At 40.5% G+C, this 15,546-nt stretch overlaps 2 protein-coding genes across 2 annotated transcripts; both read right to left on the reverse strand.

The window, feature by feature from the left end:
- Nucleotides 1-610: 610 nt before the first annotated feature.
- On the reverse strand, nt 611-3,627 carry LOC115674869 (uncharacterized). The gene is made up of 6 exons (XM_030597388.2): nt 3,115-3,627; nt 2,875-2,981; nt 1,730-1,838; nt 1,476-1,637; nt 1,199-1,372; nt 611-834 (listed from the first exon to the last, which is right to left on the reverse strand). The coding sequence occupies exons 1-6, from the start codon at nt 3,457-3,459 to the stop codon at nt 805-807; spliced, it is 927 nt and encodes a 308-aa protein (XP_030453248.1). The 5' UTR covers nt 3,460-3,627; the 3' UTR covers nt 611-804.
- A 5,013-nt stretch (nt 3,628-8,640) lies between these two features.
- LOC130134891 (protein STRICTOSIDINE SYNTHASE-LIKE 2-like) lies at nt 8,641-12,000 on the reverse strand. Its single transcript, XM_056302725.1, has 3 exons — nt 11,599-12,000; nt 9,532-9,798; nt 8,641-9,347 (listed from the first exon to the last, which is right to left on the reverse strand). The coding sequence occupies exons 1-3, from the start codon at nt 11,865-11,867 to the stop codon at nt 8,771-8,773; spliced, it is 1,113 nt and encodes a 370-aa protein (XP_056158700.1). The 5' UTR covers nt 11,868-12,000; the 3' UTR covers nt 8,641-8,770.
- Between the last annotated feature and the right edge of the window lie 3,546 nt (nt 12,001-15,546).

Here is a 15,546-nt window from a genome sequence, read left to right on the forward strand (position 1 = left end):
GAGCGAGCGAGCGAGCGACGGTGAACAGTGTGAATGCGGGGGAGGGGGAGAGAGAGAGACGCTGCTGTTTGAAATTTAGGGCTTTTCTCCAATTTTCCCGCCTTTTAGCGTTTCCCTTGCGTTTCTGTAAGAAATGATGGAAGGGCTGTGCCATTTTCTTCCCGAGGCCCCCGGTTCGTTTCGGGCCCAATAGAAGGGATACGAGCCTTTTTCTTTCTTTGCTAGGATTAACGGCAATCCAAGAAAATATACTCGAATTATCAGTGAAATTACAGAAAATAATGAGGTTGGGTAAAGCAATAAACGAGTTAGTCTTATTCGCTTGAGCTATCGATTCGAATCATTATACTTGCGAAATTTGTGCGGTTCACCTCCTCCGAGCAAGACTAAGGCCGCCGAAAAAAAAATATTTCATCTACAAATTTTTATAGAAGTATCGTAAATACATGTCTCCAAGGCGGGCGGCACGCGATGTTTGAAGAGAAATAAGCGATTATTTGATGGAATGTATATAGTGACGATGGATAATTGTTAGACATGCGTACAGCGGATAGTTGCTTTTAAAATTGAATTTCCTGAGTAGCAATGTTGATGTTCGAATATCCAAAAGTGAGACAAACACGGTCAGGCTGGTATTATTCAGCTTTTCTTTTCCTTTACATTCCCAGTCTCTTACACGACTCTGTCCGCAGAATAAAGCCGAGCGGAACGTGGCCTTTACAGAGTAGACGAACTGTACAAAAGAAAGCGGAAAAAAAGAAAAGAAAAAAAAGCTCCGCTCCTAAGTTGCTTGGTGAGAGAACCTCAAACCTGGACCCCTATCCTATGAGCAACCTGCATTGGCAAACACATGAGATGAAGCTGTTATACTCTCTTATATACAGCCGTTTTGAGCAAAGGAAGGCACTGTTTCGGCATTCACGAAGCAGCTCGGTAACAATGGATGTTAATGGTTGAGGAACTGATGTTGTTTTCTATAAATGCCTAAAAAGTTACTTGAATGACACAGGAAAGGTGATACTGCTACAAACGTCCCTTAGAATGGTAACCGGCCAGCATGTCAGTAGAGAGAGAGAGAGAGAGAGGTGTTCCGGGCAAGCATATATCGGAAATGAGATAGAAGAGTTGAAGATCTTAAACTGTGAAAAAGAAATCATCATCGAAAGGCTACTCAAGAGGAGAATATGAAAGAATCTACCTCCTTAAAGGAATGAACATCGCTTCCCCAGAGCCAAGCATCACAACCAGCATCTCTGGCACCCCATATATCATTTCTACGATCATCCCCCACATGTACTGCATCTTCAGGGGTTACCCCCAACAACTCACATGCTTTCAGAAAAATAGTAGGATTTGGTTTCTCTGCTGCAACCTGTCAAAACAGAAAGAAACAGTAGTAAAGCAGGGTATATTAGGAAGGGAGGTGCAAAGAAAATAGAGCAGTGACTTGTCATCAACAGTGTTAGCAAACTTACTTCAGCTGAAACAGCCATAGCATCAAACCAATGATCACAATTCAAAGCCCGCAAGACAGGTCTTAAACGAGTGTCAAAGTTTGAAACAACAGCCAATTTTACCCCGGCTTTTCTCAGAGCTTCAAAGACTTTCTCAGCATTAGGATCACACAGGTGCCAAGCCTGTGGGTAAAAAACCATTGTGAGAAGTCATTAGCACAACAGGCACCAGTACGGACATTACGCAAATCAGATACTTAAAATAACTACCCAACCTTATCGGTCATATAGTAATTGTAAAGCTCCTCAAAGTACTGAGAATCCGAGCAGCCAGTGGAAGAACTAACAATATATTGCCAGAAGGGTCTGCCATCATTGACATATCTGCAGATCATGAACACGCAGCAGCGTTATATTTTTCTTTATTTTTCTGAGAGGCATATATTTCAAATCAACTGCCAAATAGAAATAAAATTTTCATCAAGCAAGATGTCTGCAGTGCACTGAACATGAACCTATAAATATGATTGTGAACATTTCACGGAGAAAGGGTTGAATCTTTACATCTGGATTAATGAAATATCAAGTATGCATTTAAGAGATTAAGAAACTGAAGGTCAGTGACCTATAGAAGAAAACAGAGAGCAGAAAAACTTCAAATGGGGTAAGAACTGATGCAAGCTGGACGAGCAATACATCAAATTAATCTAGCAATGAGTACTCCAAAATTACCAGGGAAAAGGAACTGTCCTCCCTCCATAGTTCTCATCCCTAAAGAGAATTCGCTCTACGATCAAGGATCTCCAAAAGCAAAATTTTGGCTTCCAAACAACTTAATCAAACAACTCTGGGACAGAGGAATGTCTGACAGACCTAAGCATGACGATCTAAGGGACGATTGTAAAGACTCCTTAGCAAGGATAGAAGCAGTTCTATCAAAAACGGGTATGAATTCGGCACAGAAGGTATCCACGGACTAGTATTTTCCTAAGTCCACACATGGTTTTAAGGTCAATACAACCTCTGAGAGGTGGAAGTGTCCTGGAGATCAAGATGATGTCGTAAAGGGCCTTTGCACTCGGTAAACTCAAAAGTTGATGCCTTGAGGAGCCATAATGGAAGCAAAGTTCGTCCAAAAGATCAAGTCAGAAATTTCCAAATTAAGTGCCATTACAGTGTAAACTACTTCTTCTTCAAGAAGCCCCAGAAAGAATAAGATTGCAACCCCGAAACAGAACTACAAAAGAACAAGAATTAGAATCTAGTTCTCAATGATATCACACTGGAGCTAAAAAAACAGGGGAATCGAAAGAGAAGTTCAGACAAATAACCAGTCATTATGTAAAAGCAACCTATCTTTTCTCGAGTAAAAACAACCGAATTGCAATGAATGATTCTGGAATGCCAAACAACGACGTACCTCAGACGAGATCTGCCCCAAGGCTGCTCGTAAGCCTTTCTATATCTGTTCAATATCTCGTCCTCCGAGTACTGCACCCCATACTTCTCCCCTATCTCCCTATATATCTGCACCACAACATCGCCGACCCCATTAGCGATCGCAATACAGGCAAAGCCTATGACTCTCGCCAAGAAAATCACAATCTAATGGCGACGAGAGAGAGAGAGAGAGAGAGAGAGAGAGAGAGAGCGCGCTAACCTGAGCCATGGGCTGAGAAGGAACGACGAGCGTGCCGACGGCGTCCACCAAGAGAGCCTTGTGAGTGATCCCGCCGTACAAGGACCTCCGGTAGTCCTCGTACTCCTTCACCCCGAAGATCTCCATCCCCAGACTCCTCGAGCCGACCATCTCCGGCTCGCTCGGCGCGACCGCAGCGGCGGCCAGACCGGAGGCGCTCCGCGCCGAATCCGACCGAGACGCGAGCCCATTCGGAGGAGGAGGAGGAGGAGGTGCGCGCCGCGGGAATGGCGACCGAGATCCGCTGCCGGCGAGGGCGGCGCGGAGGAATCGCGAGAGCTTCATCCTCGTGGCGATCACCGCCATTGCGCGAGCTTCATTGGACTGCAACCGAAACGCCGGTTGGTTGGCTGGCTGGCTGGCTGGCTGGCTGGCTGGCGATTCTTCTAGCTTTGAGCGACGCTCAAGGCGTTTTCCGCGCGCGCGAGAGCAGAGCGAGAGAGAGACTCTCCGAGAAGTGGCGAGCGAAGGAAGAAAGAACCTGAGATCAAAAGGGGGGATGTTGTGACGAAAATGGCCCCCGCCCCCGTGGATGGAGGAAATTACGGTTGTGCCCGCGCGGGACGTGAGATGTGGCGATAAGTGTCAGCATGTGGATAATTATGGTTTCAATTTGCGGAAAGAGCGCTCCGATTTTTAATAGGGTTTCTAGTCCGATAATACATGCGTTTATTTCGCAAAAAATTATAATAATTATTTATATCACTCGATATTAATTAATCAGTAAAAAATATTTTCGTTATCAATATTAATTTATATTTAAATATTTTCGGAAATGATGAAAATATTTTTCGTGCATTCTTTTATTTATAAGAGATACGATCGATCATTTTTAAAAAATATATTTTTTAAATCATTCATTTTCGTGAAATAAATGCGCTCGAAATTAAGAAATAATGTATTTTCAACCGTTGTCGGAATAGAAGTCCTTTACGTTAAAGATTCTAATATTTTTTTCAATCGGTTATTTAACAAGTGTCCCGACACTAACTTCTTTTTGGCATTAATCCACATAAGTTCCGTGCGAAGTTTCTCTAGCCTATCATTCAAAGGGCTCCTGTTATAAGATGATTATGCGATGAGATTTTCTTTGAATATAGCTCCAATGATTATGCGATAAGATTTTCTTTGAATAGCTCCGCAGCATCCATGGAAAAAATAAAACCCGATAATAATTAAAAATGAAATAGGCAGGGACATGATCCGTTGACATGTCACGTCACAAATCAAAGTAGAGAGAGAGGTCTCCGTGTGGCTGCGAGAGGCCAAGGGCAAAACCAGGAATGCGGGGGAGTCGATGACGTGGAAGATCACAAGGTGGTGACCATCCCTGTCAGCAAACTCTTTTAGGTCAATTTTTTTTTTTGGGGGCCAATTTATATCAATTATTTTGTTTGGTCAACTATATCAATTATTTAAATGTAGATAGATATCAGGTTCACAGGCGGCCCTACTTCTTTCTTTCAAATCTCATACCTAACACCGTTGATATAGATCGTTGAAGAAGCTAACTGCTCATCGGCACGGTGAGAGATGTGCTATGTGTGGAAGGAGATACATAGAATTAATATCATAAAAAATCTCAAACGGGTACACTTATGATAAATTTATCCAAAAATATCTCCAAACGGATACATTTATGATAAATTTATCATTCATTAGTTTCCGTTAAATTGAATTAATATCACGAAAATTCACAAACTAGTACATCGTAACTTCAAACTGGTATATTCATCAATCGTCATGTGTCATTTAACTCAGTAATTTAAAGTTAAAATTTAATGAAAATTATTGAAGGATAAATTTATCATAAATATATTAATTTAAAATTTTTCGTGATCAATATATCAATTCGAAATTTTTCGCGATATTAACTCTTTAACTTTAAAAAAGTTCCGAAGCTCTGGTGCACGGTGGTATTGAGGGCATAGTAGCCAAATTTCGAGGGAAGTAGGGCCCACGACATGGGTGGTTATCCCTTCTTCCCCCACGATTCAATCATCGGGTTTTGCAGTAAACGAGTCAGATGCTTCCGTCACGGCGTCACCTTCGGACAACTTTTGACCTTCGTGGGAAAATATCGTTGCAAAAGATGAGCTATTTTTTAAAAAGTTAATATGACGAAAAATTTCACATCGATATATTTATAATAAATTAATTTTAAATTAATTTTTTAATCATCAAAAATTTTAAATTGATACAATTGTGATAATTTTATACCAAATTAATTTTTTGATCACAATAAACCCTAAACTGGTATATTTGTGACAAATTTACCATCCATTAATTTCAATTAAATTGGATTAATGCAAAAAAAAAAATCACAAACCGGTACACCTGTGATAAATAGAGGGTGAAACCCAAAACTGGTATATCCGTCAACTACCGGGTGTCATTTAACAAAGTAATTTAACAGTAAAATTTCAAACGCAGGGTAAAATTGTCACAGGTGTATCAGCTTGGGGTTTTTGGTGATCAAAAAATTAGTTTTGAGTAAAATTGTCACAGGTGTACCAGTTTGGGATTTTTCGTAGTATTAACCCTTTTTTAAATTTATAATTTCGCAACTCCGAGAGTCTCATGTCTCGAATAATTTAATAAAGGAAAAAGCCAAGCTATTTTGTATCTTCTGCTCGATTCCAAAATACAGTGGTGGAGATCGCTATGGCAGGTTTCTTCGTGAATGGAGTTAGCCAAGAGGAAAGGCCAAATGATGATTACTCGGATTTTTTTGGGTTCCATCGAAGCAATAGCAATACAGACAAGTCCGTCAGCTTAGAGGACGTGTGAGTTCTCAACATTACATGGTTGTAGTTAACCAAAAGCGACGGTGCAGGCCGGCGTGGCGTGATCGCGAATGTGGTGGCATGTTCGGTAGGAATGGAGCGGGCCGGACGAGATGGCGACACCCGCTCCTTCCTTTTCCTTACGGCTCTTTCGTCGGATAAGGGAGAGGGTTCGGTTCCGTTCCGTTCCCCCACAAATTCTTGGAACGCTCTCCACCTGGCTTGTGCAAATGTAGTGGCATTTTAGATGTTTGTCAAAAGGTCATTCTCAGTACACGATCATTAATCTTAGAGAAACAGCCGAAATGATTGCATGCATCAGCACAAGAAATAATGCGGCCCAGAAAATCGCGCGAGAGGCGGAGGGTGGGTGCGTGGCCCAGCGTTGGGGAATTTGTGGTTTGGGAGCCGCGAAAAGGAGACGTTGGGTGGACCAATAGGCAGGTCCACATCACCGAGTTGAGTGGATCCTAAATCACCTTAATTTCAGGCAATCCCGATGATTGGAGCCCGGGAAATCCTAAGGCAGACATGTACTTGAATGGATTGGCGGAAGCCCGTTGGGAGAACACTAGATTCGGATATGTCCAGATATAATCGGGATATAATTCAGATAAAAAAATCCCAACTAGGGATAGAATAAAGATGGATGCGATATCTAATATGAAAAAATTGAGAAAAAAAAGGAGAAAAGTTCCGTGGACTCGCTTCACAGTTTACCGCTCGAAGTCGTCCTCGCCAGGTCTACACCTCTCGGTCGATCTATCTTCTCGCCGTCGGCTTGCCACCACTGCTCGCGATCCCAACTGCCTTCACCTTAGATGCTACTTCTAGCTTCGTCTCGGACAGCCATCCAAAGCGTTGATTTCCTCCAACAAGTTTCAATTTTCTTTTTTCCTGGCAAATGGCCACGTTCTATTTGTACAAATTTTCTAATGCCCGTCATCGAGAGTTTCGATGAACACTAATTTTGTTTTTAATCATGCTCAGCTTTTGCTTCGATCTTAGTAAAAAGATGGCAGTAATAGGTTAAATTGACGGACTCACTAAGGAGGGTTTGTCTTTACGACCCATTTAATTTGGTGATGATGGGTCATCGAAATCGAAATCTAGTTTTGTTTGTTGGGACTTTTTGGGTGTTTAGTACTCATTTTTACAATGTCAATAGGTTCTCGAGGTAACAAAGTTGAGAGTTTTTTTTTTCCTTTGATTTTTAATTCTGGGTAATAATCTGTTCAACTCTGTTTCGAAGAAGAATTTCAGGAGGCGACAAAGGACTTGATTATGTCGTAGAGGACTCAAGTATTGATTTCAGAGTAATAATCCACAAAGCGACCTGCGAAGAAGGAAGATTGAGCAATCAAAATGAGAAAACAGAGAAATGCAGCAGCGCATACTAGATGTGGAATCATTAACCTCTTGCCATTGTTGGAGGACAATAATGATGATTTGTGGTGTCTCGTCTTCCTTCACCACTGACCATGCTAGAGAGAGACGAGTCGAGTGAACCTGTCCATGTAATTTAAACTCTCATTTGGATAATATTTATCTGTATTCATTTTATATCCCGACATTATCCAACGTTGTATAAGACATTTCAAATCCTATCATATCTTTACTCTATCCAATAAAAATGTCCGGACCACCGAATACCGCCTAAAGCTTTAGAACCGATGGAGATGTGGAACATTTTGCTGTCACTTTTACCTCCCAAAGCAAAAGGAAGGGGATCAATTTTGGATGAGGGCCCCGTGTCATTCATATCCTTCCTTCCATAGAATTTGAACGCTTTTCGGGATGCGAAATCGGTCATTGATCAAGGGCCCACGCTGTCGGACACCTGTCCTCCCTTTCAACATCCGGAGTACTGCTGATTGGTGTTTCTCGTTTACAAGTTACAACGACTGCTTCTCCGATGAGGGCCCAGCAATCGTGCGGTCCGAGGATCGATCTTTCGTCGCGCCCATCGCAACTTGAATTCCTCAATTTCATCATAACCGTTACATAAATTGTCATGACACATAGTTCAAAAATGAGCACTTAAAGCACATTGATACGTAGAAAAACGCGTAACAGAAAATCCTCTCTGTTAAAATATTTAAATAATAAATTATACTTTCATTTGCTTTTTAAATAATTGATAGTGGTTTCACAAAATTTCACATAATATCAGAGCTAGAGGTCCTGAATTCGAATCTTTTCATGCCTCATTTACCTCTCCAATTAAATAATTTCACGCTTAGTACTAAAATATTTAAATAATAAATAACGTCTTCTTCCTACATTTTAAACTTTTAGAATAGAAAAAACAATATCTATCTCATTTTTTTGAAGTCGCCTCAAATCGCCCATTGCATTAGACTGCACTATAATGGCTCACTCCATCCATTTTATTAATAAAATCACTTAAGCTTTTCCTCGTACAAGAATAACATAATGTGTGCGTCTGAGCACCGGTTTGTATTTCAAACAACCTAGCTAGAAGTTAAAACATGTAAACATATAAACTAGCTAGAAATTATGATTGAACAATAAAAGGCAAATAGATCAAGATCACCTTAATTAAAAATTTGAATGCTAAATACAAAGTTATGGGAAATCACCATTTCTGATTATTTTTCTCCAATCATGAGCCCACATCTTCCAAAATTAAATGGGCTGTCAGTATTTATTGCTTCCCTGCTGAAGATCAGAAAAAACAGAAGCTATAAAATGTTGGAATTAATCGTGCCACCTATCAAATCCCTTGCTCATTCAAACAAAAAAACAAAAAAAAAAAAATCCTTATTACATTCCAGAAACTTTTTTTATCTTTCACCCCTTCCCGTTTATCAATTTTTGGCCTTATAAAAGCCTGCAAACGGCAGATTCACAGACCCGATCCAAAACCCTCCATCTCGTTCCTGAACTTCACTGATCGACCTCCACTGATTCCCCACTCTCTCCTCCAAGATCTCCACCACCTCACCCTCCTCGCTCAACCTCACTCCCATGCCTCTCCCTCTCCAGCTCGTGTACAGCCCGTGGATCTTCATCACGTCGATCGGTAGCCCGAGCAAGAACTTCCCCATCCAGGAAGACGATAAAACCAGCCCGAAGATCTTGTTCCTTTTCGAAAAGATCCCCACCCAGTAGCCCCCTCTGGGGCTCCTCCTGATGTTATCAGGAAAACCGGGGAGCTGGGCGAAAATCTCGACCTTCCCTGCTTTCTGGGATGGTTTTAGCCAGTACCTGAGGATTCTGCAGGTGCTTGTCTCGGCGACTAGGACGAAGTCGCCGTTTTCAGCTAGGGCCACTCCGTTGGGGAACGAGAGATTGTTCAGGATTGTCGTCACGTGATTGCTTTCCGGGTCGTACTTCATTAGCCTTCCCGTTCGATCCCCGCTCAATATTAGAGGAATATAGTTCCTGCATTGTTATGTTGATGGCATCTCCATGAAATACATTTCACCTGAAGAACATGTATATACTTTCTCTCCCACAATACATATTTTCTTTTCACCATACAGTGCGCGTCACGTACGGTCCATTACGTACATGCAGTATGTTCATGCATGAGAAAGGCAAACGATGTTATATAGTGTACACGTACCTTCGTTGGTACTGCGAGCTGCTATCGGTTAAGTACACAGCTCCACTGAGTGGATCAATGTCCAAGCTGTTGGTGAACCGAAAAGAAACACCATCCGCCTGCGTAGCGACCGCCGTGGCCAACCCGCCGCCAGGGCCGACGACAAGCAAGCCCATGTAAGCATCGGCAATGTAGAGACGGCTCGTTCTCGGGTCAAACCCTAGCCCCAACGGACGTCCACAAACGTGTTCCATCTCTTGATGCTCGTGGCCCTTCTCGCACACGTCTCTGTAAATATAAGAAGAAACCGAGACACTTGATTAGCAATGAAATCGAAAGTGATCCTCCGTTCCTGGATCGTACTCTTCTAAGAGGACTGAATCGATGAGAGGTTGTATGTCAGATGACGGGAGATCAAGATGTTAAACGGCTTGCTGTTAAGAGATTAACTTTAATATCTACGTGTGAAGAACTACACTCAAACTTCAAGGTTTTAGCTGATTAGATTAGTTAATTTCCCCTTGCCGGCTAAGGACGATTTAACAATACCCTTTGTTCTAATCTCACCAAACGCAATAAAGACAAGTCAAACGTAGTTGCTTGTTAGGTTTTCGTTTCTAACATCCGACGATCAAACAAAGAAAGGAACTCACTCACATAGACCAACACGCCAATTCCGAAAGGCCTAATAACCAAAGTGCCGACTCTCAAACTTGTTATTTAAACTGCCCTCGGGGTAATTATATAAAGAATGTACAATCAATCAATCTGTCCCGCGTACAAATTTTCTATTATTATCTAGGATTAATTAGGGGGCGAAGTGGCGTGTGGACAAGCTTCGCTGATTTTTCCAATTACCATAAACTACACGAATGAACGAAAGTACGACTCGTGATGCACCTAGGGTGCGCACGACAATGATTATGTGTCAGAGAACTGATTATGCTCAGAAATGATTCTTTTTTATTTCGTATCTGGAAACAATTTCTAAGCATTTGAAGGCGTTTGGTAACTGCAAAAAATTTCTATTCTTGGAATAGAAAAGGAATAGAAATGCGTTTGGTAACTACACAAAATTTCTTTTTATTAATAATTTTTTAATAATATTTTGAATTTTTTAATATTTCTTTTTCTTTATTTCCCTTCCCTTCCTTGGCCATGGCCGGTAGCTAGCGCCGGCGACCAGCCACAGGCAAGGGCCGGCGAGGGCGTCGCGGCCCTCATCGTTGCGACCCAATCGAGGGAGATGGATCGCAACGGCAAGGTCAAGCCTCGCCGTGGCTGGGCGAGGCCTCGCCGTTGTAGCCGTAACGCCCTCACCAGCCCTGACCTGTGGCCGATTGCCGATGGCCGATGGCCGGCGGCAAGCTAGGAAGAAGAAGAAGAACAAACCAAGAAGGAAGAAGAACAAATCAAGAAGGAAGAAGAAAATTAAGAAGAATCAGAAATGGAAAAATTATTCTCCGAATCAGGAAACTACTTTTTTTTTGGCTTTTTAATTCTGTTCCAAAACTGATTCTGGGAATAATTTTTTGCAAATTTATGTTTGGGAACAAAAAATTTAACAAACAAATTTCTGTTCCCAAACTGAAAGCAAAAGAACATAAATTTTCATTGTTTGGTAACTTGCCAAACAGCCCTTAGTGTTTTGAACTTCAGAACTATGATCTTGTCAAACTTTCTTCCTTAGCATGCCAATCCCTCGCTTCCTAGGATTACCGAAATGGGTTAGTAATGCCAAATGCGAAAGCGGCGGGATCACAAGCTGCTGGCCCAAAGGAGAAAACAATAAATTAGGTCAAAATTTTATTTAATGGAAAATGAATTACTCAATTCATATTTTTGGCTTTGTGTGTGAAGAGAAAATAATTCACGATAATTATTAATTAGATACACCTTTTCGTGCGACGTGCGCCAACCTCGATGGAATCGTCAACGACGACCGCATCCCACCCTCTCTCTCTCTCTCTCTCATCGTTTCACTGTTCACCAGAACATCTACCGGAGGTCCCCGGCGGCGCACAAGCTAATCAACCCTAAGCCAAAAACATGCAGACGAGCTCACGGTTTAACATGGATCGCGCGTACCTGCTCGGAGAAGCGAAAGCGAAATCGACCCAGCGGCGCTCCCCCGCTGCCCACTTCACGATCCGCCCGTCCGACACGCCGGTGTACGGGCCCTCCCCTCGCGGATCAAACGCGAAGCTCTCCGGCCCGATCGCGCCGCCGTCCATCGGAACCAGCTCAAGGCCATCGACGGCCCCGACTTCGGGGGCTATCGGGGCGACGGCGAAGAGGACGGAGACGACGACGGCTGTCGCCGCTAAGAAGAAGGAGAGCTTGTGCTTCATATCCATGGCCCGTACATGATCTCCTCGGATGTCTTCTCGCCACTCTGAAAGATGGCGAGCGACGAACGACACGATGGTACGTGGTGTTTGGATGTCAGTGCCTTATAAAATGAGTGACCGAGCTGTGTCGGGAATCCCTATGATTACCGTATAAATTTAAAATCAATGAGGAAATGAGGAATTTATGGCTCCTGATGGCGTTTGTGCGGACCATTCCAAATACCATTTTGTCCAATTACTTAGTATTAGACCGGTTATTATTCATATTTGGGAAAGGCACGACCTTTATAAGAATCGGACGTCGAACATTAGATCAAAGGATGATGTGGGTTCACTCTATAATAAAGAGAGATAGTGTGATGGACGAAATTAATAGGGAGACACTGTTTCCATCCTCTGTATAACTAAATCTACCTAACTTTTATCAAATCGACAAAATCGCCGTCAATCATTCAATTGCAATTTAAAGTAGCGGTCCCAAATTTATTTACTTTCCTTTTTTTTTTTCTAGTTTTTCTGTTTCTATCTAGGATTTAATTGTTGGATTCAATTCCAAATCTATATTAATAGGCACTATATTTTTTAATTGTTGGACTTTACTTCCATAAAAATTAGTTTTGTTGAAAACAGAAATTTTTAAGAATCCTAGTTCTTTTCTACATTGTCATTCAAATTTATGGATAAATTATCAAGTAGAATCTAGAAATAATTTAACATAACTAATTTTTTAGCACAATCATTTTCTTATAAATTTTCACTTTTGCTGTGCATATCACTATCCAATCCCGTATTTGTGTGTGTATATAATTGGATGATCAAATGAAGAAAAAAAAATTCTTTAAAGATTTTCCAAAATAAAATCACAATTACATTCTCCAACGAGAAACTTTAAAGATGAAATCTAATAAATCAAAACATTGCATAAAATGGGTTTTTTCAAAATGCCAATAAAATCTCATTATTTTGGATTAACAAAAATTAATAGCATGTTTATGAAAATATATCATGATGTCTTCCCGTGCATGATATTTTAAGTGTGTCCTAGATATTTATGTAACATCTTACATGCTTTTCGCAAAAAATATCTCGCCAGCAGAAAGGAAAATAGACAAATTCTTTAATGTAGTTAGTAAAGAGACTTGATACATATTTTAGGCTAATGAAATTAAAAATAAAAAATTCACCAAGAAAGTGAGCTTTTAAAATAAGAGAAACAGAGAATAGATAAGTTATTATAAAATCCATGATGAAAAAGAGACTTTTAAGTTTTTATCTATATCAAAGAATTTGTTTATTTTTCTTACTATTGGTGAGATACTTTTACACGGAGCATATAAAACGTTATAGGAATATCTAGGAATGCACTAAAATTCTTTAATACACTAAAAAAACAAAACATGTGAAATACTTTATTATGGCAACTAGATCCTAAATAGAAATAGAAAAATAGAGAGAAAAAGGAAGAAGCGATGGGCCATCACTTTGTAATTGAATGATCGAGGGCTATTTTGTTTTTTTAGTGTAAATTGGGTGGATTTGGTCATATAAGGAGTGAAAATAGCAATGCCCAATGAATATTGTTAGAAGATATATGTGGGCAAACGTGCCACGTAAAACTGCCGGCATACGTCAGCGATTTCTAACAAAAAATGATAGGAATGACTAAATTAGCAAATTGTAAAAAGGTTTATGACTAGTCATCAAAAGGTATAGGATTAAATTGACATAATTAAAAGGTTTATGATTAAATCGATAAATTATTAAAATGTTTAGGATTAAATTGACACAGTTAAAAGGTTTATGATTAAATTGATAAGTTGAGTTGTTAAAAGGTTTAGAATTAAATTGATATAATTAAAAGACTTAGAACTAATTAATCGCTATATAATAGATTTACGACTTTTTGAATAATTTTCTTGAAAATCCATCAACAAGCTCCATAAGTTGAAATCAAATGAATTGCAACGAAAACTAGAGAGCATGTGGAAAGGACAGTACCTTGAAAATGGCCCACTTTCTTTATTGAGATGGAGATATTTGTGGACAAAATTCTTTTAAAATTCACGTCCCAACTTCTAACTTCTTTTTTTCCTTAGAAGGCGGCGTTGTATGTCTTGTCAGTTGTATAAATGTCAATTACCGTCCACTATTATATCAACAATTTGTGGGCCAGGTGAGAAGAACTGGCCACAAAGTCCTTATCACATGTCTACCCACTAATTTCACTACAAAAAAACACCGGATTAGCGACGGAATTTGCGACGGAAAACGTGAAAAAATCCGTCGCTAATCGGTCGTCGCAAAATTTTGCGACGGAAAATTCACAAGTTCGTCGCAAATTTGCAACGAAGAAGAATTCGTCGCAAAATTCGTCGCAAATTTGCGACGGCACATAGTCCGTCGCAAAATTCGTCGCAAATATTCCGTCGCAAGTTTGCGACGACTTTGTCCGTCGCAAATATCCGTCGCAAAATTTGCGACGCACGTTTGTCCGTCGCAAAATTTGCGACGCACGTTTGTCCGTCGCAAAATTCGTCGCAAAAATCCGTCGCAATATTTGCGACGAACGTTTGTCCGTCGCAAAATTCGTCGCAAAATTTGCGACGAACGTTTGTCCGTCGCAAAATTCGTCGCAAAAAATCCGTCGCAATTCGTCGCAAATTTCGTCGCAAAATTTGCGACGAACGTTTGTCCGTCGCAAAATTTGCGACGAACGCTTGTCCGTCGCAAAATTCGTCGCAAAAATCCGTCGCAATTTCGTCGCAAAATTCGTCGCAATTTCGTCGCAATTTTCGTCGTAAAATTTGTCGCGAATTTCGTTAGAAAATTCGTCGCGAATTTCGTCGCAAATTAGTGACAAACTTTAATGATAGCAAAATTCGGCTTAAAATATTCGTCGCTATTTTTATATCATTTCGGCCATAAATTCTTATCCATATCAATCAAAGGAGACAATGATATATAATTGAAACAGAAAAACGAACAAACCATAAATTCTGACAAACCAGCCACAATGACATATAATTGAAACAAATAACAGAAGGAAAGTTGTAGAGTCTTACATGATACTATTTGATATCCAATCTTACAATACAGTCAAAACATGAACTAAGAGACGGGACAACCATAGAAGACGCAAAAAAATCATACAGAAGAAGACGCGGCTTTGGTACGATGGCAGGACACCAAAAGTAGTCACTTTTGTCGAGACCTGAGGAAATGTCGATACATAAATCACCCAGAATATAAAAAAAGCGTTTATGCATGGATGTGGAACTAGGTGTAAAATAACAAAAGGGTTAACAAAAATACGTTTCGGGACGAACATAAATGTTCTTACATATGAATATGAGTGAAATTATGAAAAATCAAGATTATGAAGCAAGCTTACCCCCGATTTTGAGAATTTTAACTAGAAAGACCGGAGAAAATCTTCATCATCATCATCATCATCAGCATTCTCGGCATCAATGTGTTGGTCATCATTGTACCCATCACCTACTGGATTGGCTGGAGGTACAGGAGGATCGCCATAGCGGTTGATGTTAAGGTGTTGCATAACGACTCTCATTTGTTCTTCCAAGTTATGTATTTGTTCATCCTTCTTAACAAGTAAATTATTGAGACGATGCACTTCTTGGGTCAAATTCTCGTCTGGTCGTGACCTCCTTCGACCAGTCCCAGT

Source organism: Syzygium oleosum, unplaced genomic scaffold (genome assembly GCF_021117445.2).
Source record: "Syzygium oleosum isolate NSW1041296 unplaced genomic scaffold, Sole_v2.1 Sole_v2.25, whole genome shotgun sequence".
Taxonomy (NCBI): domain Eukaryota; kingdom Viridiplantae; phylum Streptophyta; class Magnoliopsida; order Myrtales; family Myrtaceae; genus Syzygium; species Syzygium oleosum.

What these genes read in the sequence shown, in the direction of transcription:
- LOC115674869 (XM_030597388.2), bottom strand. Translation starts at nt 3,459, where the DNA reads ATGGCGGTGATCGCCACGAGGATGAAGCTCTCGCGATTCCTCCGCGCC. An exon ending in ATTACTATATGACCGATAAG is followed by an intron (nt 1,638 to 1,729) that starts GTTGGGTAGTTA and finishes TTTTACCCACAG; the next exon opens with GCTTGGCACCTGTGTGATCC. An exon ending in ATGTTCATTCCTTTAAGGAG is followed by an intron (nt 835 to 1,198) that starts GTAGATTCTTTC and finishes TTGCCAATGCAG; the next exon opens with GTTGCTCATAGGATAGGGGT.
- LOC130134891 (XM_056302725.1), bottom strand. Translation starts at nt 11,867, where the DNA reads ATGGATATGAAGCACAAGCTCTCCTTCTTCTTAGCGGCGACAGCCGTC. An exon ending in GCTTTCGCTTCTCCGAGCAG is followed by an intron (nt 9,799 to 11,598) that starts GTACGCGCGATC and finishes TTATATTTACAG; the next exon opens with AGACGTGTGCGAGAAGGGCC. An exon ending in AGCTCGCAGTACCAACGAAG is followed by an intron (nt 9,348 to 9,531) that starts GTACGTGTACAC and finishes ATAACAATGCAG; the next exon opens with GAACTATATTCCTCTAATAT.